Consider the following 26,226-nt stretch of genomic DNA (forward strand, 5'->3'; position numbering starts at 1 on the left):
TTCAGAGTAGAATATTGGTAAATTAAGATATTGTTTGATCAAAAGAACGACTTTAAATTGGCATTAGCTCTTCCTTCACTAAGCACATGACAATTAGAAATAGAGAAAAGACTTGTGGGTTCAGAGTGGAATATTGGTAAATTAAGAAATTATTTGATCAAAAGAAAGACTTTAAATTTGCATTAGCTTTTCCTTCACTAAGCACATGACAATTAGGAGTAAGAGTAAAGACTTGTGGGTCAGAGTAGAATATTGGTAAATTAAGAAATTATTTGATCAAAAGAAAGACTTTAAATTTGCATTAGCTCTTCCTTCACTAAGCACATGACAATTAGGAGTAAAAGTAAAGACTTGTGGGTTCAGAGTAGAATATTGGTAAATTAAGAAATTGTTTAATCAAAAAAAGACTTTATATTTGCATTAGCTCTTCCTTCACTAAGCACATGACAATTAGGAGTAAGAGTAAAGACTTGCGGGTTCAGAGTAGAATATTAGTAAATTAAGAAATTGTTTGATCAAAAGAAAGACCTTAAATTTGCATTAGCTCTTCCTTCACTAAGCACATGACAATTAGGAGTAAGAGTAAAGACTTGTGGGTTCAGAGTAGTATATTGGTAAATTAAGAAATTGTTTAATCAAAAAAAGACTTTGTATTGGCATTAGCTCTTCCTTCCCAATACCTTTGTTCGACTTAGGTGATACCAGAACAAACTGACATACAAACTAAGCACATTTAGGAGTAAGAGCAAAGACTTGTGGGTTTAACAAAAAAGTCTTTCTTAGCTATAGGCAAATATTGAAACAATCTGGTCAAACAGGTTTTTCACTCATCTTGATCCATGATACCTCATCACCTGCACTGCTCAAACAGGTTTTTCACTCATCTTGATCCATGATACCTCATCACCTGCACTGGTCAAACAGGTTTTTCACTCATCTTGATCCATGATACCTCATCATCTGCACTGGTCAAACAGGTTTTACACTCATCTTGATCCATGATACCTCATCACCTGCACTGTTCAAACAGGTTTTTCACTCATCTTGATCCATGATACCTCATGACCTGCACTGGTCAAACAGGTTTTTCACTCATCTTGATCCATGATACCTCATCACCTGCACTGGTCAAACAGGTTTTTCACTCATCTTGATCCATGATACCTCATCACCTGCACTGGTCAAACAGGTGTTTCACTCATCTTGATCCATGATACCTCATCACCTGCACTGGTCAAACAGGTTTTTCACTCATCTTGATCCATGATATCTCATCACCTGCACTGGTCAAACAGGTTTTTCACTCATCTTGATCCATGATACCTCATCACCTGCACTGGTCAAACAGGTTTTTCACTCATCTTGATCCATGATACCTCATCACCTGCATCCGAAAGAAATCAACCATATACAAATGAATACACCTTATCGCTAATCCCGGCTGACCCGGCCGCTTGAACTTTTGACGTCAACAACAATCACTTTCCAATTGTGGCGTCATATATTTTGTTTTATGACGTCAACATTTTACGGGAACCTGTGTAATATCCAGCAATGGCGGACAAATAGCGATAAGGTGTATATCAATACATCTGTTAACCTATTTCAGGTTACAAAAATCTCTACTGAAAGTCTGTAACTGTTTTGAAAATAGCTTCTGATAGTTATGTTTATTCCATCAAAAGATAGTACACAAAGGTTACAGTGATTTTATGGTCCACTTTGCAAAGATGCAAATTATTGCTGTTACTCAATGAAATTGGTTTCGTCCATCTTATACATGTATCTATAATTGCAGGTGTTTGTAGAACTTTATGAATTGTATGTTGGAGAGTCTGCGGAATTTGAATGGAGAGAGAAAGCTCGTTGGATCAAGTTTGAGGAAGATGTAGAAGAAGGAGCAGAAAGATGGGGGAAACCCCATGTAGCCTCTCTTTCATTTCATAGTCTGCTGGAACTAAGAAGGGGATTGGAGAATGGTTTGTAAAATAAACGTTCTTAGCTGGCTTCATCTTAAGCAAACCTTCTGCACTGCATTGATTTTTTGCGCTAGTAAAAAGTAAAGTAACAAAAATACCGAACTCGAGGAAAACGGAAAGTCCCTTATCAAATGACAAAATAAAAAAATCAAACACATCAAACAAATGGAAAACAACTGTCATACTCCTGACTTGGTACAGGCTTATGTAGACAATGCTGGATTGAACTTGGTTTTATAGCTAGCTAAACCTCTCACTTGTAAAAGTGACAACTCTAGGAAGGAAAGTCAGTTCAAAAATATCTTTTATATGAAATGTATAGTCAGAATTTTATATTCTTTTTTGGTAAGTATTGTAGAATTTTTTTATTAAGTGATACTCAGGATTCAGAGAATTCTTTAAAATTTAATACAAGTGTGAATTGATATTTATTTTATGTATTCATTTCTTATTTAAGGTGCAATGCTGTTAGACATAGAAGCAACTGATCTACCAACCATTGTAAACAACATTATCGACAGCATGATTATACATGATCAAATTAAGCCTGAAAACAAAGGCAATATACGAAGAACTCTGCTTCTTAAACATAAGTATGTATTATCATAATATAGATTAGTGGTAAATATAAGATTCACGTAGTTATTTAACACTGATTAAATATTTTCATACTATGTCTTGGTCACTGCACCAGAAAAGTGAAATAATTTCACTTTTGCCATTTGATATACATTTACTTACTGTTTATAATCATTTAACAGTTTAATGTACATCCAATTTCAAATAGTGACACTGGCCCATAGAGTGTTGAGTTTTAATGCCTTTCCAGTGGCGGATCCAGAACTTTATATAAGGGGGGGGATGCACTGACTGTCATAAAAGGGGTCCCGCTGCAGTCATGTTTCATTGATTCCCTACATAATCAACCTATTTTTTTCCTCAAAAAAGTACCCGGACCCTCCAGGACCCCCCTGTTTCTGTTTAATTTATAACCTTTTTAGACTCTGGATAAAAAAAGGGCATGTCATATTGTTTAGGCAGCTGTTTATTGTTGAAGACTGTGTTGCTCTCTAGTGAACGTCATCAATAAGATTGCTGTGGTTATACTTTTCGTTGTTAGTGTTTTTTATGATGGCTGTTTCATTGATATTAAGCGCATCCCCCTTTTTATTCATTCTATTTACAAGTTCTGTGATTTGCCTAAAAAAATGTTATGTTCTGATATAGTAAAATTTGTTCCTTCTTAGTGTAATGAGTAAGCGGTTAGTGATGTGGTCAGCTCTGCTAAATAATGTCTGTTCTCATCAGTAACAAAAGTAACCAATCATTTCAGCTAGGTGTGATTGTTGCCATTTGTAACCAGTCAATTGACAAGTGGAGTTGCCATGGGTAACAATGTGTGATCATCTGTACCGCAGAGTTGAGGTTTTTTTATGTTTTTTTGCTGGAAATCATACTACACATTGTAAAATGTATATTACGTGTTTGTTTTGTCATGGATATCATCTTGATAGGAGCTCATTAATTTGTTTCAATGTCAACCAGTCATGTTTGTTGAGATTGGTAGCCTTGTATGTAGAAACATAATCACAGTTGTGTGTTCAGATTGATATAATGAGTGATTGTTGCCATTGTATGATGATCTTAATTGAGCCATTCACTCATAAAGAGATGGCAGTGGTTATAATGTGTTAATAACTTTGGTAGTCATCAGTTTCATTAAGAGAGAACAATCATATGATGTATGGTTGTTTCCATCGGTTACGGCATGTCTTGTTCATTTGTAGTGATTTACTCAGAGAAGAAATAAAATTGAAAAAGAAAATGGGGAATGTGTCAAAGAGACAACAACCCGATCATAGAGCAGACAACAGCCGTAGGCCACCAATGGATCTTCAATGTAGCGAGAATTCCCGCACCCGTAGGTGTCCTTCAGCTGGCCCCTAAAAATATGTATACTAGTACAGTGATAATGGACGTCATACTAAACTCCGAATTATACACAAGAAACTAAAATTAAAAATCATACAAGAATAACAAAGGCCAGAGGCTCCTGACTTGGGACAGGTGCAAAATTGCGGCGGGGTTAAAAATGTTTATGAGATATCAACCCTCCCCCTATACCTCTATCCAATGTAGAAAAGTAAACGCATAACAATACGCACATTGAAATTCAGTTCAAGAAAAGTCCGAGTCCGATGTCAAAAGATTTAATAAAAGAAAATAAATAAAATGACAATAATACATAAATAACAACAGACTACTAGCAGTTAACTGACATGCCAGCTCCAGACCTCAATTAAACTGATTGAAAGATTATGTCTTCAACATATGAATATCAGGCACAATCTCTCCCGTTAGGGGTTTAGTATCATACTATCATAAAATATATGAGAAGAACATAACCCGTGTCATGCCAATAACTGTTTTTTTTTTAAATAAATGTGTTTAGTTCCGATGCAAAGACCCTATATGTGAATCAATATTAAAGCCAAAATATGCAATCTTTAATTACCTGACAACAGTATCGTAACTATATCCCTTCTTAATAAGTCTGTTTAAAGGTTTTGTAAGCTTTTGAGGTGAATACTGACATTTTTGTGCTTTGTAAGGAATATTACCATAAAAGATTGGATGTGAAATACCTGAACGTATACGATGTCTGCATGTTGAGTTATATTCACGAATTATTTCCTTATACCGGTGATAAAATTTAGTTAATGTTTTGACCAGTTTGTGATATCGAAAACCCTGGTGTAATAAGAGAACGTCACCATCTAAAAATTGATAATTAACGATCGGAAATGAAAAATCATCTCTTTTATCATAAATTTTTGTATTAAGCTTCCCGTTAATGATATAGATATCAAGATCGAGGAAAGGGCAGTGGTCATTGTTAGTATTAGCTTTATTTCCTATGTCACCATCTTATGGTGTTTATATATCTCAACTTGTTCGATTCGCTCGTGTATGTAACAATGTATTTGATTTCAACGAAAGAAATCTCTGTATTACTGAAAAGTTATTACACAAGGGTTTTCGATATCACAAACTAGTCAAAACATTCACTAAATTTTATCATCGGTACAAGGACATCATTCGTAAATATAAATCAACATGCATGATGCAGACATCTTATACGGGTATTTAGTTATCAAAGGTACCAGGATTATAATTTATTAAGCCAAATAAGTAAAAAGTTGAAGAGCATTCACATCCAATATTTTATGGTAATATTCTTTACAAAGCACAAAAATGTCGGCATTCACCTCGAAAGCTAGCCAAACTTTTTAACAGACTTATTCGAAAAGGATATAGTTACGATACTGCTGTCAAGTCATTAAGGATTGCATATTTTGGTATTAATATTGATTAACTCATAAACTGAGTTTTACTGTGCGTATTGCTATGTGTTTCTTTATTCTACATTGGCTAGAGGTATAGGGGGAGGGTTGAGATCTCACAAGACATGTTTTACCCCGCCGCATTTTTGCGCCTGTCTCTAGTCAGGAGCCTCTGGCCTTTGTTAGTCCTGTATGTTTTTTAATTTTAGTTCATTTATATGTGTTGGAGTTTAATGTGACGTCCATTTTCACTAAACTAATACACAATTTTATTTAGGGGCCAGCTGAGGACCATCTCCGGGTGCGGGATTTTCTCGCTGCGTTGAAGACCCATTGGTGGCCTTCGGCTGTTGTCTGCTCTTTGACCGGGTTGTTGTCTCTTTGACATATTCCCCATTTCCATTCTCAATTATATTAAATAATTGGGTGATGATTTATATTATAACAAACCTTTCTCATTAGTCTGGACTGAATCCTATAAATAAACTTGCTATTTTTACTTTGTATGCAGTTCTTTTTATACGACCGTGAAATATTTTGCTGTCGTATATTGGTATCACGTCGTCGTCCGTGTCGTCCGAAGAAATTTGGTTTCCGGACAATAACTTTATTATAAGTAAATAAAAATCTATGAAATTTAAACACAAGGTTTAAAACCACAAAAGGAAGATTGGGATTGATTTGGGAGTTATGGTCCCAACAGTTTAGGAAATAGGGGCCCAAATAAGCATTTTTTCTAGTTGCCAGACAATAACTTGTGGAACGTTGTATGGGTCTCTCAAAATTATACCACAAGTTTCCATACCACAAAGGAATGGTCAGGATTGGCTTTTGGAGGTCATGGCTCAATCCGTTTAGGAATTAGGGGCAAACAAGGGGGAAAAACAAGGGTTTCCTGGTTAATGGACAATTACTTTAAAAGTACAATGTTGAATTTTGTATTACCTCCCTCACACTGCTTTTAAATTATGTGATTATTTATTTTTTGAATTTACTGTTTTAAAAATGTTGATTAAGGTATATTAATTTTAGTCATGATTATGTATGTCATTTTCTATTTTAAGACTTTTATGATGTATTTAAATGGGTAATTATGGTTGCAAACTCCATTGGAAATTTGAATTGAGATAATGACCATATCTTGAGGGAAAGAATTTTGTTTTGGAAAAACAGGGGGGGGGGGGGGGATTTTTTCTCAAGATTTCAGAAATTAAAAAGAAAATTTCTTTTAACCAATTGTAAGTTCTTTGACTGCAGTTATTCTGTGAAAGAAACATATTACGTGTCAAATATTTATTTACAATCCAAATTCAGACCTGTATCAAGCGCGAATATTGTGTCCATTTTTGCCCCAACTGTTCAGGGTTGGACATCTGCGGTGGTATACACCTGCGCTCAGCGAAGCAATTTATTAATATTTTTAATGTTATTATGATGAGGAAGAAAGTTCGATTTCAAAAACTACCACCCCCACTCATTTAAAAATTCAAGAATATAGTTCTGAAATATTTTGTTAAGAATTAGAATGCTCTTTAAAGGTAAAGCAGGACTTTCGATCATAAAACATTACTTAGTAGAGGTAGTACAAAAGTTTTTGTCAAAACTCTGAATCCAGTATTTTGATTGGTTGATTTATGAGTCGGAAGAAGATAGTTATACTCTAATGTTTTATGATTGCCCTCTTGTAGCACAAGTTAAAAGATCAAAGGTCAGGGTGTCATTCTTTGTATGCCCCACCTAGGAGCATTATGTGTTTTGGTCTGTGCGTCCGTTCGTTCGTCTGTCCGTTCGTCTGTCCGTCTGTCCGGCATCAGATTAAAGTTGTTGGTCAAGGAAGTTTTTGATGAAGTTGAAGTCCAATCAACTTGAAACTTAGTACCCTATGATATGATTTTTCTAATTTTAATGCCAAATTAGAGTTTTGACCCCAATTTCACTGTCCACTGAACATAGAAAATGATAGTGCGAGTGGGGCATCCGTGTACTATGGACACATTCTAGTTAAAATTAATTATGGAAGAAAAATATGGAGGAAAAGGTTTCGAACCTTTTCAAGATTTTAATTTTAGACCGCATCTTTGATTTATTGAGATTGCTTCCTTGTTGGAATAAAGGTCATCCTAGGTCAGGTTGCCATTTTGTTAACAGGTTATAAATGTTTAATAGATAGTATTGTTATTGTTTGTTTTAAAGTTGATTATTTTGGTGAAAGGATTTGTTAGCATGACTTTTGCTATTTTTATGCCCCACCTAGGGGCATTATGTTTTTCGGTCTGTGCATCCGTTCGTTTTTCCGTCCTTCCGTCCATCTGTCCCGCTTCAGGTTAAAGTTTTTGGTCAAGGTAGTTTTTGATAAACTTCAAGTCCAATCATCTTGAAACTTAGTACACATGTTCTCTATGATATTTTCTTTCTAATTTTAATGCCACATTAGAGACCCCAATTTCACGGTCCATCGAACATTAAAAATGATAGTGTGAGTGGGGCATCCGTGTACTATGGACACATTCTTGTTTATAATATAACAGGGGGTCTGAATAGGGAGTTTTTCATGTCTGTCTTATTTAATTTTGTTAGATAAGTTTTCTCTATTCTTTAGAAATTTGGCCCATTATTCTCTGCGATTTATATTTTACCACTCCATTATCCTCTCTTTATTTTTTTTTTTGTCCTAATTTTTCTCTATTCTATTTTTTTTCTCCATTTTTCGGTAAGTATCATAAATCTACCATTATTCTCTATTCTGTAATTCCCACACAGACCCTTATTACTTGATAAAAACTTGTATTTCTTATTATCGTTAGTCATTAGTTATCCAACAGTTAAAATACTGGATGTTTCATTGAACATTTTGTCCGCTGGAAAATTATCTCTTAACGAAAAAAATGTCATTACACAATCAATAATTACTTTAAATTCAAAATAGTTTTTCAGACATTCAATCCAGTAAAATTTGTAATGGTCCGATAAGATATGTATTTCAGTGAATAATGGGGTCCAGATATTGTAGGCAGACAAAGGACCCCATAAATTGGTCTATTATATTTATGGAATAAATGGTTTTGTTTATGTTTTCATTGCTTTTGGTTGCCTCTTGTTGCTTTGGTTTTGGCAACAGGCTTGAAATACCTGTTTCCTTATGTTAGCTCTCTTTGGTTGCAAATGGGTCATATTACCAGAGCATGTAAAAAGTTAAATCACAAAAATACTGAACTCCGAGGAAAATTCGAAACAGAAAGTCCCTAATCAAATGGCAAAATCAAAAGCACAAACACATCAAACGAATGGACAACAACTGTCATATTCCTGACTTGGTACAAGCATTTTCGTAGAAAATGGTGGATTGGTAAAATTGTTTTGGCGGGACATTCAGTCATGCATGAAAGCTTAAACGGGATAATGGAATTTGGAAGTTGGTTGCCTTTTGTACAAGACTTATATGTTCTGATTTTTGTTTTAATTGTACCTTTATGGAGATGTATGTATGCATCGCGTGGCCTTTCAGCCATTTTATTTAATTGGGATATAATAAGAGTAGCCTCCCTTTTCCAGACATGTTGGTCAAAGAGAAAACTTTATCCAAAGGAATTGTTCGTATATGAATCTACGTGGATCAGACAGACACAGGTAGATATACCATGGTTGCCATGGTTATATTCTTCTTGGGAATCCTATATATTTATTAACCATATTTAATTATTTATTCAAATTCAAGAGGCCATAGGGTCATTTTATTGATTGTATTTTCATAGATTATCTGTTTTATTAAAATATTTAATATTCATGAAACATTTTTTTCTTTTCTTCATTAGCTCAATTTCTGTAAAATTATTGATTAGAATAATTGATTCTAGAGTATATATATTTAATTTATGGACTTTTTTTAAAGAATGTTTATTCAGTTGTAAAACTAATGTGACATTTGCATGAAAATTGTTCTTTTTTTTCTGTCAGTAAATCAATAAGTTTTTAAAAATGAATTTGAGCTGTGAAGAGGAAAAAAAACATTTTAGAAAAAACAAATTTTAGGAAAAAAACTGCTTTTTTTAATCTTTTGGTTAGATCTTGAAATATTCATATCTCAGCACAAGCAGAAGGGTCTTGCTTTTTAGCTCACCTGGCCCAAAGGGCCAAGTGAGCTTTTCTCATCACTTTGCGTCCGTCGTCCGTCGTCCGTCGTCCTTCGTCCGTCGTCCGTCGTCCGTCGTCCGTCGTCGTCCGGCGTTAGCTTTTACAAAAATCTTCTCCTCTGAAACTACTGGGCCAAATCAAACCAAACTTGGCCACAATCATCATTGGGGTATCTAGTTTAAAAAATGTGTGGCGTGACCCGGTCAACCAACCAAGATGGCCGCCACGGCTAAAAATAGAACATAGGGGTAAAATGCAGTTTTTGGCTTATAACTCAAAAACCAAAGCATTTAGAGCAAATCTGACATGGGGTAAAAATGTTTATCAGGTCAAGATCTATTTGCCTAGAAATTTTCAGTTGAATCGGTCAATCGATTGTTGGGTTGCTGCTCCTGAATTGGTAATTTTGAGGAAATTTTGCTGTTTTTGGTTATTATCTTGAATATTATTATAGATAGGGATAAACTGTTAGAGCAATAATGTTTAGCAAAGTAAGATCTACAAATAAGTCAACATGACCAAAATGGTCAGTTGACCTGTTTAGGAGTTATTGCCCTTTATAGTCAATTTTTAACCATTTTTCGTAAATTAAAGTAATCTTTTACAAAAATCTTCTCCTCTGAAACTACTTGGCCAAATTAATCCAAACTTGGCCACAATCATCTTTGGGGTATCTAGTTTAAAAAATGTGTGGCGTGACCTGGTCAACCAACTAAGATGGCCGCCACGGCTAATAATAGAACATAGGGGTAAAATGCAGTTTTTGGCTTATAACTCAAAAACCAAAGCATTTTGAGGAAATCTGACATAGGATAAAAATGTTTATCAGGTCAAGATCTATCTGCCCTGAAATTTTCAGTTGAATCAGTAATCACTTAATTGGTAATTTTGAGGAAATTTTGCTGTTTTTGGTTATCATCTTGAATATTATTATAGATAGAGATAAACTGTAAACATCAATTATGTTCAGCGAAGTAAGATCTACAAATAAGTCAACATGACCTAAATGGTCAGTTGACCCGTTTAGGAGTTATTGCCCTTTATAGTAAATTTTTAACAATTTTCATTAATTTGGTAAATTTATGTAAATTGTTACCAAATATAGTTCTCTGTTACTAATGGGCAAATTTCATTATAGATATAATTGTAAGAAGCAAAATCTTTCAGTAAAGTAAGAAATTCAAACACATCACCATCACCAAAATACAATTTTGTCATGAATCCATTTGTGTCCTTTGTTTGATATGCACATATACCAAGGTGAGCGACACAGGCTCTTTAGAGCCTCTAGTTTTAATGACTCATTTCTATAGTATTTTCCTATATAATCCATCCGTTAGATTTTGTTGGATGCTTTAGGCATTTAAATATGTAAATTTGTGATATGCACCATTCTGCTTGCTTGCTGAAATTATAGAAATGATCAAATATTTAAAAAAAAGCTTAAAGCTGAAGGCTCATTTATATTTCAAAAGTGATATATGATGTGCATATGCATTTTTAGGTCAGGTCATTTTGTCATTTCTGAATCTTATGCATTTTGGGTAATATTTTCAAAAGTGTTCACCAAAACTTTGTGATTGGTTAAAATTGCAACAAACAATGGAAATTAATCCAATGATGTGACCTCATTTGCATTTAAAAATTGAATGCTTCTTTTTGTAAATTCATTGGGGTGTAAAAGCGTTGACCGAAGGACATTTTGTATGAAGCGCGGAAGCGCTTCATTCTAAAAATGTGCGCACGGTCAACGCTTTAACAACCCTATGAAATTACTTAAAGAAGCATTCAATACTTATAATTTTTTATCTAGAACCATGAAAACACAATTTCTATCAAGTTTTTCTTTTGTTTACCTTTTTGTTACCTGTGCACTTTTTTTGTGGAAGCTCGTGTCATCATTAAGTTTACATTTCATTTTGAAATGAAGGTTAATTTAAGAATGACCCGAGATTGCTGTTAGCCAATCAAAATAACGTATCATAATGAAACATATATGCAATGTAATAATTTTGGGGTACATGTTTTGTACTAACAATGAAATTACCCATGGTGAATTTTTCCAAATAATAAAAAAATACTCTGGATTTTTCTTTTTATGCTTACACGAAGAATGCAAATACTCTGTTATTTTCTGATAAATCATGATTTTTTTTTGAATATTTGTAGCCAAAAAAATATTCCTTTAGATGCAGAAATGTTGCTTATAAATAAGCCATTAAGTTATTGCCCGAAAATAGTCATTTGCACACAGTATTAAAACAAATAATTTGAATACATCTATGTGATAGAATTTAACATTTGAATTTGAATATTTACTAAGCTAATTACTTGTAACCATGGTAATAGTAGTCTGCATACTAACATGGCTTTTGTTGTTTATTTCTCCCTATTAGTTTTATCAGTTTTGCCCATACTAAAAAATATTGTTTTCTTATTATTTTTTAAAGTATTCTAATTTGGTTTACATTTAATATTAATTATTACTTATTGAATATTAATTATTACTTATTGAATATTAATTATTACTCATTAAATTTTAATAAATTACCTAAAACATCAGGAGGTGCTAGTCAGTAGTACTTTTAGATCAAGTAAATTATTTTTTTCAAAGGAAAAGGGTTTTTGAAAATTAGAAAATACATTGAATGTTAACATTTCCTGATAGTTAGAATTTACTGTCAGCTGATACAATTTTTGAATAGACTATTTCATATTACCGACTTTTGACTTCTGAGAATTTACTTTTTTTACAGGTTGCCTACTCTTGGGTTGGACATTCTTGTACTTAGTTAAGTAAGAGCAACGAAAAGAAATAAAATCAAGCCTACGCTAGGTGCAATTTGTGTTAAAAATTAACTGTTGATGTTTTATGTACTCAACAAAATCATCGTAAAAAGATTGATTTTACCGCCAAATTGCACAGTTTTAAGCTTGATTTTACTGCTGTTATTTGTTCTTACCTTACTGAGTACCAGAATGTCCAAAAATAATACACTACGGAATCAAAAGTCGATAAAACTAGAATAATCTTGTAAATACTACAGTTGGAAAGTTCTGAGATAGTTTCTGTTTCTGTGTGGAGGTTGAAAAAGTCAGATCATGTTACATTTTTCTATATGCCTGCCACATCACGCTCAGGTGCAAATAAGCAAATATAACGATTTGATTTAAGGTTAAGGTTAGGGTCAGATGTCTTATTAAAATATTGGATCAACCTTTCTTTTGTTTTGGCTTCCTTACCCTGGCAAAAGCCTATGTTGTCATTACCCATAACTTGATATCACATGAAGACACTTAAGGTGGTACATAACACTACAAGCAGATAACTCTGTAAAAATCAGCTGGACGTTTTAATCACGTTCTATTGTTAATGAAATATTAAGCTTCACAATGATCAAAATTAAGTGCTTGTCAATCTGCTATATATCCAATGAAATGTTTCCGATAAAGTGTGTGGTTCGAGTTTTTTGAAATTTAATAGTGTTGCCAAAAGGTAGAAGTAAATATTTTGTCAAAATTTTATGAAAATTAAACGAGCCAAATTATTTTTGTCGAGGTGTTTGGTACCACCTTAACACATAACTATTGTGAGTTAAATTGGATAAGACCCAGACAAACAGACTATCTTGGAACTTGACTATTGATTCAGAAAAAAAAGTAGGGAAGGAGATGTATAAAATTTTATTGATAAAATAAGATGTGATAAATGGTCAAGCTTTAATTGTAAAAATAAAACAATATTTTCAGGTCGGACAAAACTACATTTATATATATTTTCTATCATTTCACTAACCAGTTTTACTCAGTTATCATAACTGTTCACAATGCCTGAATGAGCATGAACCATGAATTCTTTATGAACTATTGTAAATTAAAATATGGAAACAAAATCGTCAACCAGGTGTTTTATATCTATATTTTTTTCACCAGTCCCAATTTTTGATACCCTAGATTATCTTTCATTACATTGGATTCATTATTATTCTTGGGATACTAATTTTCGTAAGTAAAGGTGAATCACGAATTTAACAAAGTACAAATTGTCTCTAGGCTTGTATGCAGACTTAGGCAAAACAACGAAATCAGATATTCACAAACACTCAATGTTTCCTCAACCCAAGAAAATAAATGAATCAGCAGTAGGTAGTAAACAAAGGTAATAATGATTTCATGGTCAACCGAACAATTAAAGAAACTTTAACTTTGTCGTTCCTTGTACTCAAACGCATCTGCTGTAATTTGATGGAGAGTAATATCATAACAGGGTCCTTGATAAAATAATATCCATGGGTTATCTCCCATTTAGTCAGCAATATTTAATATAAACTTCAGTTACAAGATGAATATAAAATTAAGGGGTACCCATCAAATTTTTTTCCAGTAACATTTGTAATGTTTATTTTTTCTCACGTTTGTTTGCAAGAAGTACATTGCAAGAGAACAAACTTTCAGACTTTAATTAGAGTTCAATTCTCATATTTAATTGCCAAAACAACAGAGGTCATCTGGCTTTGAATATTTTAATCCATGTTCAAAGGATGCTTTAAATTCACAATGCTAATACATTTTGTAAAACACTCCGTTGACTGTTTTAAGCTATTTCCCTTACGCTCCCCTCCTCCTTATTTTGAATGCATTCGGTTTTTAGAAATAAATACAATGTATAATCAGAAAAAGATGAAATTTTAAATTTTTACAAACAGCTATTCATTAAAGTGATTAGCCTATCCGAAGCTGGTGTTGGTTAAATTTAAAATAGAAAATGCTTATGAGGAGATTTTGTGTAGGTTCTATCCTGAAATTCTGACCCTGTTCCCAAAGATTGAATTAAGTCAACTCTTTAAGAATTTGAATTTATTTTTAAATTCTATTTATTAGATAAGAATATTGTAATGTCTTGTAAAATTATTAGTGTTTGATAATTTAATTGCATTTCAGCCATGTTTTCTTTCTTTTTTTTTTTTTTTTTCTTTTTTTTTATTTTAAAGTTTAACTTTCATGTTTATTTATATAGATTATCCTTGATATTAGATTTTTTTCAGCCTGATATGTTTAGTTTTTTTTACCAAATCCTTGTGAATTATATCAGAAGTGTGTGTGCCCTTGTGAACTTTATCGTTAGAATATAGAATGCAACTTTCATTATTCCCAACTTCCTTCTTAGTTTTAGGAATCAGCAAAAAGAAAACATACAAAAAAATCAACAACTTCAAACCGAATATAATTTCAAGAGATTGTTGTCTTTACCTATTTGCACGAACTATTGTGATTTATGAGCTTCTCAATCTGTGTTCTCTTCTAATGAATATTTAAATCTGAGGATGATTCATGAATATGCATTATAGGTTCCTTATTCTTTTTAATTTTCATCACTCATGAATATTCATTCAATTACTTTTTTAATCTTTGATAGGTTATGACATTTCTTATTATGAATCATTAATAATTTATTATGTATTTCTTCTATCTATTTAGCATGATCATTAATGAATATCAGTATATGTTCATTTTAGACAATCATTATTTCTTCTTATGAATATTCAGAAATCAAGTTCATTAATGAATACGCAGTTTTATGTTTCTTTCAGACATCAGAGTACTAAGCATTCCTTGAGGAAGTCACTGTCGTCTGCTAGCTTCCGTTCAGTAGGATATCTAAACAGTCTTGAACACAATGACAAGAACTTTGGTCGGCAGGATTCTGTGAGGGAGAAATTATTGGATAAGAACCATATGACGAAGGGCAAGCTAGAATTTGTAAAAGTTTATGTTGACGACAATATGGTATGATAACTTCCTCTTCACATAATTGACATGTGACATGGAGTACAAAATAACATTACTGGTATATACCAACTGGTTTTCAGTGTTATGTTTGTTTCTGTTACAAAAAGTGAAAGAAAATTCACAAGTGTTTCTGTTTTCAGATACAATTTATTACAGAAAATATTTTTGATTTCAAATAAAAGTATTATGCAAGTCAGAAATTGAAAGGGGCCTCGGTGGCTGAGTGGTCTAAATAGTCAAACTACTGTAGCACTAGCCTGTCAATACTGAGGTTGTGAGTTCGAATCCAGAACGTGCAAGGTGCACTTAATACCAATCCAATCTTAATTGACTAGGATAGTCAGTTTTCCTACTGAAGGTCGTGGTTCTCTCTGGTGCTACCCGCTTCCGCCATACAAACTGTCTGCCATTAAATAGCACAATACTTCTGAAAGTGTCGCTTCAAACCAATCAATCAATCAATCAGAAATTAAGATTTTTAACTGGATTTTCGAAAGAAAATCGGTTATTGATTTGGGGATGTACGGCGGGCGGGCGGCTGCCAAACAGTGTCCGTTCATTAACATGAAAACGCTTTGAAGATTTTTTTTTCAAATTTAGATATGTTGTTTCCTGAGACTAAATGAAGGTCAAGTTCAATTTTCACGATTTTAGCTTTTCTCGTTGCGTTATTAGACCTTTCCCAAGAATTCGATTGTTGATGAAATACTTATTTCTGTTCAAATGGCAATAACTCAAATGCATATAACAAAAATCTTTTTCCATTGATAGATAAGTTGCAGATATTAGTTTGTGACAAATGAAAGATATAAAGTTTGATTACTAAGTGTTTTAAGATAACAATGTGGTAATTATCAATCACAATTATAATTGGAGTGACAGATTTATTTATGTTTCCTACGTGTTTTTAATGATAAGCTCTGTATATGTATGACTGTATAAATATAGTTTGAAATTTACTGTTTCTTATTATACATTTTGAGTTTTCTTTTCTTTTGTAAATTGTTTGAAGAATTTTGTGGAAGGTATGTTTGTTATTCTGTTAATTAGATAATAATCTATTTTTATTAAAGGATGTATTTAATTACATTACATTGATAGATAACTTGCAGATCTATATTAGTTTGTGACAAATGAAAGATAACATATTTGGATCTTTTAATTATATTTGATTATACATTTTGTAATTTGAAAATATATATACATTGTGTTACATCAACATAAGTATATGGATTCTGTTTGTTATTCTGTTTAAACTAATTTTCTGAATGCTATAGATATATATATATATATATATTGATGAATCAAACTTCTTTAAAAACTAAGCTTATATTGTCTGTTAATAAAAATATATTTAGATTTCTGATTTTGGGCCAGATTTCAAGTTGGTCCAAATCGGGGTCCAAAATTAAACTGTATTTGATTTCAACATAATTTGAATTGTATAGTGTTCTTTGTAATGCTGAATCTAAACCTGTATTTATTTCAATTATTAATTAGATGATACCACATTGAGGTCCATTATACTTTTGTTTGATTTCATAAAAAAATGAATTATTGGGATTCTTTGATATGCTGATTCTAACAATGCACTTAGATTTTGGATATTGGACCATATTAGGTAAATGTCCAATTTCATTTTTTTCAGTTCTTTGACCATATTCATTTTTTGTCACAACCATTTGCTTTGTCAAATATTCAATCATAATCCAAATTCAGAGCTTAAATTTTGTGTCCATACTTGCTCAACTGTTCAGGGTTCGACCACAGCTGGAAAATCTTGTTTGCTGTCACTCTGACAGCCTCTTGTTTTATACGACAGCAAATTTTTTTGGGGTATAATGCTATAATGTCGTCGTCGTCTGCGTCGTCGTCCGAAGACACATTTGGTTTCTGGACAATAACTTAAGTTTAAGTGAATGGATCTCTATGACAGAAAAGGAAGGTTAGGATTGATTTTGGGGGTTATGGTACCAACAGTTTAGGAATTAGGGGCAAAAGGGGGTGGGGGGGGAAACAAGCATTTTTGTAGTTTTCAGACAATAACTTGTTTAAGTGTATGGATCTCTCTAAAATTGTACTACAAGTTTCCATACTACAAAGGGAAGGCTGTGATTGAGTTTTGGGGTAATTTCTCCAAGGGGGCGGTAAAAAATTGGTGGGGGGGGGGGGGATTTTTTGAAGGGGTTCAGATTATTTTTTTTCTTTAAAATTTTTACAAATTTCAAGAAATCTTCAAATGCACAGTATTGCGCAATAGATTTTTAGGATCTTTGACCACATTTATTTTGTGTAAGAAACCTATACTTTTCAAAAATTTGATAACAATCCAAATTCTGACTATTATTTAACATTGCCATAAAAGCGGGAGGTTTGGCTAGCCACAAAACCAGGTTCAACCTACCATTTCTTCTTAAAATGTCATGTACCAAGTCAGGAAAATGGCCATTGTTATATTATAGTTCGTTTCTGTGTGTGTTGCATTTTAGTGTTGTGTTTCTGTTGTGTTGTTGTTCTCCTCTTATATTTGATGTGTTTTCCTCAGTTTTAGTTTGTAACCCGGGTTTGTTTTTTTCTCAATCGATTTATGAATTTCGAATAGCGGTATACTACTGTTGCCTTTATTTATACTTGTAAAGAAAATTTACACAACTTTTGCAAGGTGCAGGAATCTAATATCTGTTCTAAAAGTATCAATGATCTTTAAAAATTGGAGTTATCTTCCTTTGTCTAAAATTGTAGTTGAATCAACTAACATAATGCTTTATACAATGCAATGTTTAATTTTACGTCCCACTGATAAATTAAAGCAAACTTTACCATTCAGTGCTTAGAAGCACTTTTATTGGTCAATGTTGTTTACCATAAAGTTGTGGTCACATCAAATTGAAACTCTTTACACATGTTCATTATTTTGTGAAATATTAAATTATCTGCAAAATAACAATTTTGACCTTCATTTCAAGGTCCACTAAACATGGAAATATGATGCAAGCAGAGCATGGTGTTCTATTGACACATATTTGTTTTATGTGTTTGGTTTGAGTTCCAAATTTTATTTTTTGTGGAGAAGTAAGGTGAATGTAAATATCATTAACCGTATTTTCGAAGTAAAAACCGGTTATTCATTGGCGATGTACGGCGGGCGAGTGGCTGTTAAACAATGTCCGTTACATGAAAACGCTTTGAAGAAATTTGTTTAAATTTAGATGTGTTGTTTCCTGTGACTAAATGAAGGTCAAGTTCAATTTAAATGAAGGTCAAGTTCAATTTTCACGATTTTAGCTTTTCTCGTTAGTCAGTTATAGCCCTTTTCCAAGAATTAAATTTTTGATGAATTAATCCATTTCTGTACGAAGGGAAACAACTCATTTTTTAAAGATTTTTAAAAGACATTGTTTTAATGATAAATAACATTTTGGATTTTTTTTCTTTTCTTTGGTTAATTTTTTGAAGAATTTTGTGGTATGTTTGTTTCTAATTAAGTCTCCAAAACAAAGTTTGGAGACTTATTGTTTTTGCTCTGTTCTTATTATTTATTTTTTTATTATTATTATTATTATTCTTTTTCTTCCGCCACTTTAAAAATGAACTTGTCTGCAGCTGTTCTTTAAAAGCGCTTGTCAGATTTACTTAGGGTTTCACAAAATGTTAGACTAACATGTCTAGGTGAGCCATTAATCTTTCGTTTGTGCATTGGGGTCTATTTAGGGGTATTTTGAGTGACATAAATAAGGGAGGGGTTCAGTATAGAACCCTATGGGATTTTTTTTTTTTTTTAATTTTCAAATTATTATAACTTGAAAATTGTAAGTGATAGACACATGCAGTCTTCAGAAATGATCACATGACAATAAAACAAATCAGATGAAATAAAGGTTGAGTCCCTGGGGATCAGCCCACCCTCCTTCAATTTGAGAATGTGCTTTTATCTTGTAAACGGTTGAGATCCCCACCCCTTAACCATATATATGCTTGTATGGGACAATAAAACTAATCAAATGAAATATAAGGGGAGTCCCTGGGGTCACCTCCGCCCCCTCCTGTTTGAAAACTTGTAAACGTTCGGAATTCCCACCCCTAAACAATAAATATTCGTGTATGGGACAATAAAACAAATCAAATGAAATATATGTCAGGCGACCATGGGAATGACGAATTATGGGACCTTTTTGGGAGACTTCGTTACAGCATTTATTTCTTGTTCTGTATAAACTTATTTTCTGAATGCTATATTTGTTGTGTGTGTTAATTTAATTTTTATTTGATCCTGTTTGGGGTTCAAGATTTGCAAATTGATAAGATAATAATCTATTTTTATTAAAGGATATATTTCATTACATTACATTGTGAAGATAAAGTTGTAGAATTTCATAGATAAGTTGCAGATCTATATTAGTTTGTTACAAATGAAAGAAAAAATTATTGGGAACTATTATCTATATATATAAAGTTTGATTACACTAATTAAGTGTTTTAAATGATTTTCACCGATTATCAAGATAACACACCATCTGGTAGTTGTCAATCACCCAATTATGATTGTAGTGACAGATTTATTTGAAAACTATTAATAATATTAGATTATAATTTGAAAATAGATATAACTTCATATCTAATTACATCATATTTAATTTTGGAGAACTATAGTTAAATCATATTTAATTTTGGAGAACTATAGTTAAATCATATTTAATTTTAGATTTACATTATTGGTTCATGGAAATAAAGTTTGAGTTATTTCCCTTTGAACAGAAATGGTTTAACTAAGACGTATTTCATCAAAAATTGAATTCGTGGGGTTCTTTGATATGCTGATTCTAGCAATGTAAATAGATTTTGAATATTGGACCATAATAGGTAAATGTCCAATTTTTCAGGTCTTTGACCACATTTATTTTGTGTCACAAACCTATTTTGTGTCCATACTTGCTCAACTGTTCAGGGTTCGACCTCTGCAGGAAAATCCGGTTTGCTGTCTCTCAGACAGTCTCTTGTTTTGAATTTAATTCAGAACTATGTATGGTAAACAAAGAATGAAAAAAAACTAACACTTACATTAAAGTTGTTGATTATCTAGAAAAATATTGAAACACCTCAAATGTAAAATATGCCCAGATTTCAGATTTCAACACATTGAGGAGGGAGTCACTTTTTTAGACCAACACCAACCATAATATCAAATTTCAATTTTACTAATAATTATTACAAAATTCTATTAAAAGAAAATGCAACCACCCGAAAGTTATTATTAATTTGAGTGCCTCCAATCCCCCCTCCCGCCTTCCCCTATGCATTTTAAATCTGTAACAGCCCCAATTTAGACCAGAATTGTTTTATCTATTATGTGTGTAAGGGGCCTCGGTGGCCGAGTGTTCTAAGTAGTTACTACTGTAATCACTAGCCAGTCAACACTGAGGTTGTTAGTTCGAACCCCGGTAGTGCGGGTGCACTCGACTCCAATCTTAATTGACTAGGATTATCAGTTTTCCTATCGAAGGTCGGTGGTTTTCTCTGGGCAATCCGGCTTCCTTCACCAATAAAAACTGGCCTCCACGAAATAGCCCAAAAGCGGTGCTTAAAAGTGGTGTTAAAACACCAAAAATCAAAATCAATCTATTTTGTGAGGAATTCAGAAAATGATTGCAAAATGTGTTAATTGATTTTACAGCCATCAGATGGTGTACTTATTGGAATTGCTCCTCCACAAGACCCTCGTCAAAAGAACATTCAGGATATAATGAGGAGGATCCCAAAGGGAGCAGAAGCTACGACAGTACTCGTAGGATGTGTGGATTACCTGACTAAACCAGCTGTAGCTTTCGTCCGATTGGCTGAGGGACAGTACCTCGATAACTTGACGGAGGTGCCACTTCCTGTTAGGTTTCTTTTTTTGCTGCTTGGACCAGAGAATAGCGGAATGGATTACCATGAAGTTGGTCGATGTATATCTACACTGATGTCAAATCAGGTAGGAGGTTTTAAGTTGTATTGTGAGGTCCCTCATGCGGATGTCTATTTAAAGTAATCACTTTTTGCCAATGTAATCACATAATCATTAATTATTTTTTTAAACAAGATAATCAAATAATCAAAAATACAGTCCTAGATCATCAGATAATCCCATAATCGTGTAAATATTTGGTCTGGTAATTAAATAATCACAATAAAAATGGCCAAGTAATCACATAATAAAAACACCCATGAGGAGGCTCTATTATGGATTCATTATATATTCATGGGAAACCAATGTTCATGGATGTTCGTGGGTATATGTAAACAACGATTTCCAATGTTCAAAGAGTACAATTTCTTAAGACGTGTAGGCACATTTCGGCAAAACTATGAAATCGAATATCCAAGTTTTTTTTGGTTATCAGGATAGAGCCTTCATTCTTTGTTGTAAACTCTTCTTAATGATAATCAGAAAAATCTGATTGGGTGACATTTTTTTCTCGAATCAGACTTTCAAAAATTCCATGTTGATTTTTGTTTCCAGAATAGATTATTATTTTTTGGTATGTAAGCTTGCTCTTATAGTTCTTCCATTTAAATTTAACCTAAAAAACATCATAAAAAATGTCTGCATTTTGACAAAATACATTAAAACCATGAACAATGTTTAACTTTGCAGCATTTTCATGATGTGGCTTACAAAGCTGAGAGTCGACGTGAATTGTTGGGTGCCATTAACGGATTCCTTGATGAGTCCATAGTGCTGCCACCTGGTGACTGGGACCAGAAGACACTCTTGCCTATCATGAATATGGCAAGGAAGAAGGCAAAACTGAAAAGGAAAAAACAACAAAAAGAAGAAGAAAAACAAGGTAGTTTATAATTGTTCTTTTGGAAAAGGTGGTTGTCTTTTCTTTGTATGGTTCAGTGCTTCGGTACTGACCTGATTTTTAAAAGTTCTTCATTGATAAATTAATGAAAAATTAAGAAACTCATCATAGATACAAGGATTAAAATTGTGTACACCAGACGCACGTTTCATCTACAAAAGACTCATCAGTGACGCTCAAATCCAGAAAGTTAAAAAGACCCAAAAAAATAAAGTTGAAGAGCATGGAGGACCCGAAATTCCGAAAGTTTTTGCCAGACCACCACTTATGAGATCGAGATTTCTGACTTTTGACAGAAATATAAAAATATTATTGAATTTAACTACGTATATGAATGTTATCCTGTTACGACAGATAAGGCTCAAATCTAAACTAAGGGTGGGTGTTTCTGTACAGTAAAAGTTTAAGAGAAGTTTATAATAAATTGCCTCTATAAATAGTTACAAAGTGATATTTTTGAATGTTTAAAATATTCAACGATTGTATAAGCTCCACCCTTGAACTTTTTCTGTTGTCCACCCTGGATATATATTGTTACCTTACCGAATCAGATATAGAAAAGAGAGTACTGTGGATTCATTTATTTTGTGTGTACTAATTTTCAGGGAATGAGGAAATTTTGCATTTTCCGCAATTTCATGGATACTTGATTTCGTGGTTTCACCAATATCTGCATACAAGCCTACATAACATTTGTAATTCATTGTACATTTAAATTCGTGGTTCACCTGTACCCACGGAATCCATGACAATTGGTATCCAACAAATAATAATGAATCTGCAGTGAAATAAATTTGATGATTCTAATTATTATATTTGATCCAAATTTTCTTTTCAGCTCTTCTAGAGAAGGAGAAAAAAGATAAAATTCCGTTGGATCCATTGAGAAGGACGGGAAAAATATTTGGTGGACTTTATTACGACATAAAAAGACGTTACCCTCACTATATTAGTGATTTTAAGGACGGATTAAATCTGAAATGCCTGGCAGCCATTGTTTTTATATTTTTCGCCTGTTTCGCTCCTTGCATTGCATTTGGTGGTCTTCTCAGTAAGTAACTTTAGGACTATTCCTTTAAAATTGATTAAGGAGGGTAGGAAGGGTCATTTATGGTTATGGAGGGAAGGGTTTTTTGTTGGACATGGGTTGTAGGTCATTTATGTGTGTAAGTCCATTTGAAATGCAAAATTATTCAAAGAATATATGTTAATTATGGGGGATTTATAAAGTCTTTTCCTACACTCCCACACCCATTTTAATGGAATAGCCCATATAGAATGAATATCATTCTCTTAGTGAGAAGTGGACGGGAGCCTTTTTCTTCTCAAATATTGACAATTATATGCAAAATCCACTTTAACTTGAAATAGACAATGGGAAATTACTTTTGATATGAATAAAGGACGAGTTGGGACAACAAACAAATAACACAAAAAACGGAAAGATATCTAAACATAAAAAAGAGTTGGGACAACAAACAAATAACACAAAAAACGGAAAGATATCTAAACATAAAAAAAGAGTTGGGACAACAAACAAATAACACAAAAAACGGAAAGATATCTAAACATAAAAAAAGAGTTGGGACAACAAACAAATAACACAAAAATTTGAAAGATATCTAAACATAAAAAAAGGGTTTTCATTGAAATGTATGCTAATTATGACACCATTTAAACAATGCTGATATACATTTTTTTTTCTAACAGAAAAATCCATTTATTTTCTTATTATTGTTTACTATAATATATTAGAATAATGCTAATTAAACCCTGATTTGAAATTTAAGGAAGAAATAAGAACCATATTGGGACCTTTTAAAACCTTCCTCCTTTCTGTAAAACCCAAAATATAGCCAATGATACCAATTTTTCAAAATTTTCCTGATATAATTTCTTATCGGAAATGTTCTGTGAGGCATGACAGTGATGATAAAAAAACTAAGGAGCTTAAGCTGGGGTCACACATTCACGATTTTTACTGCCGTCCGTGACAGGACCATTCCCGATTAAAATTTATTAAAAGTCTGATCAAAATCCTGTGTATCGTGGATGGAAATTTAAACTTTAATTAAAATTTGTAAAACAAATAATCTAATCACGACAACAATCAGATATTGTTCAGGAAGCGTCGATATTCAACCGTTTCCAAGCGAATTTATCCCGATAATCCCGTTCTAAATCCGCTTCTAATCCGATTTGTATCTTTCGCCAGGTAAAATTCGACCGAATCTGTCACGACTGCGTCCCGATTCTACCGAATGTAATCCGACAGAGATCAGATAGTGACAAGACAGTGAACCGACGCTGAAGGAAGTTATCCGTTCGAAAACTGTCGGCATACTCGGGATGATCAGGTATTGTCGGATCGTAACCCTATCACGGTCCGCTCTATCCCATTGCAAACGGCTTTGTCTGGTCTCAGTTGTATTGTAGTCTGTAATTGTCGGGACTCTGACGTGGGTATCATTGACGAATTTAGAATTAATAACGGGACTGTTTCGGAACGGTTTCGGCAAAAACGGTTCGCAATCGACAAGATCTGGATGCAATCTGGACTCAATCGGCAGAAAAACAGCAATGTAAAATTTCTCCAGATCATTCCCGTTCCACAGGACACCGTCCCGAATACACAGAACATTGTTAGGAATTCGATCCGATACAGCAGAATCTGTCACGACATAGGCACGATTGTAATCCGACTAGACAAAATCGGCTGAATTTCCCCGAATGTTACGGGACGCACCTAACTGTCGGGGTGCTTTGCCGAACTATTCGGACCCTTCCCGACCAGTAGGAATCTGTTACGAACTAAAACGACTGCGTTCAGACAATAATACGAAATTCCAGATAATTGAGGATACTATTACGACTTTTTCACTTTTCGTGTCGTATCGCTGTCTGATCTCAAACGTGAGCAATAATCGGCAATGTGTGAACCCCGCATAACGGGACGCAGCTAACTGTCGGGGTGCTTCGCCGAACTATTCGGACCCTTCCCGACCGGTAGGAATCTGTTACGAACTTAAACGACTGCGTTCAGACAATGATAGGACATTCCAGATAATTGAGGATAGTAATCCAACTTTTTCACTTTTCGTGTGGTATCGCTGTCTGATCTCAAACGGGAGCAATAATCGGCAATGTGTGAACCCCGCATTAGCATTATGATATTTGTTTGCTTGAAAGAGATACACACACACACCATAAGGGAAGTAACTTGTTACAATTCAATAAAATGTTTCTATGGCATTGTAAAATTAAAGCATCTTATCAACACAGACTACAAATTACAAGGTAGTATTTGATGAATTTGAAATCCAATCAACTTGAAACTTCGTACACATGTTCCCTATGATATGATCTTTCTAATTTTATTGCCAAATTAGAGTTTTTACCCCAATTTCACGGTCCACTGAACATAGAAAATGATAGTGCGTGGGGCATCCGTTTACTATGGACACATTCTTGTTACAGTTTGTATTAGGTTTTGGACTTTCAAATATCCTCAAACATCACTGACATGACTGAAGAGCAGTACAAATGGAACTGTAAATGTTTTAACAATTTTAACATTTTTTATCTATTTTGCAGGTGAGAAGACATATGATTATCTTGGTGTCGAAGAAACTGTGATAAGCACCTCAGTTTGTGGGATTATATTTGCTTTATTAGCAGGGCAACCTTTAATGCTAATTGGTGCTACTGGTCCTGTTCTCGTATTTGAACAGTCCCTTTATATGGTAAGTCTAAGAGTAACTCTGTGGTATTATATTTGCTTTGTTAGCAGTGCAACCTTTAATGCTTGGTGGTGCTACAGGACCTGTTCTCGTATTTGAACAGTCCCTTCATATGGTAAGTCTAAGAGTAACTCTGTGGAATTATATTTGCTTTGTTAGCATGGCAACCTTTAATGCTTGTTGGTGCTACAGGACCTGTCCTCGTATTTGAACAGTCCCTTTATATGGTAAGTCTAAGAGTAACTCTGTGGAATTATATTTGCTTTGTTAGCAGGGCAACCTGTAATGCTTGTTGGTGCTACAGGACCTGTCCTCGTATTTTAACAGACCCTTTATATGGTAAGTCTAAGAGTAACTCTGTGGGATTATATTTGCTTTGTTAGCAGGGCAACCTTTA

The 26,226-nt window shown here is 33.4% G+C and overlaps 1 protein-coding gene across 1 annotated transcript in view; it reads left to right on the forward strand.

Annotated features, from left to right (window-relative positions):
• LOC134694506 (band 3 anion transport protein-like) overlaps window positions 1-26,226 on the forward strand; it is a 69,643-nt gene that overhangs the window by 20,363 nt on the left and 23,054 nt on the right. Inside the window, exons 6-13 of the mRNA XM_063555519.1 lie at window positions 1,799-1,979; window positions 2,437-2,572; window positions 8,876-8,950; window positions 15,046-15,241; window positions 20,916-21,215; window positions 21,879-22,071; window positions 22,928-23,140; window positions 25,684-25,832. Of these exons, the coding sequence (XP_063411589.1) occupies window positions 1,799-1,979; window positions 2,437-2,572; window positions 8,876-8,950; window positions 15,046-15,241; window positions 20,916-21,215; window positions 21,879-22,071; window positions 22,928-23,140; window positions 25,684-25,832 (1,443 nt within the window). The remainder of the gene's footprint in view (window positions 1-1,798; window positions 1,980-2,436; window positions 2,573-8,875; window positions 8,951-15,045; window positions 15,242-20,915; window positions 21,216-21,878; window positions 22,072-22,927; window positions 23,141-25,683; window positions 25,833-26,226) is intronic.

The sequence above is a fragment of the Mytilus trossulus genome, chromosome 13 (assembly GCF_036588685.1).
Source record: "Mytilus trossulus isolate FHL-02 chromosome 13, PNRI_Mtr1.1.1.hap1, whole genome shotgun sequence".
Lineage (NCBI taxonomy): Eukaryota > Metazoa > Mollusca > Bivalvia > Mytilida > Mytilidae > Mytilus > Mytilus trossulus.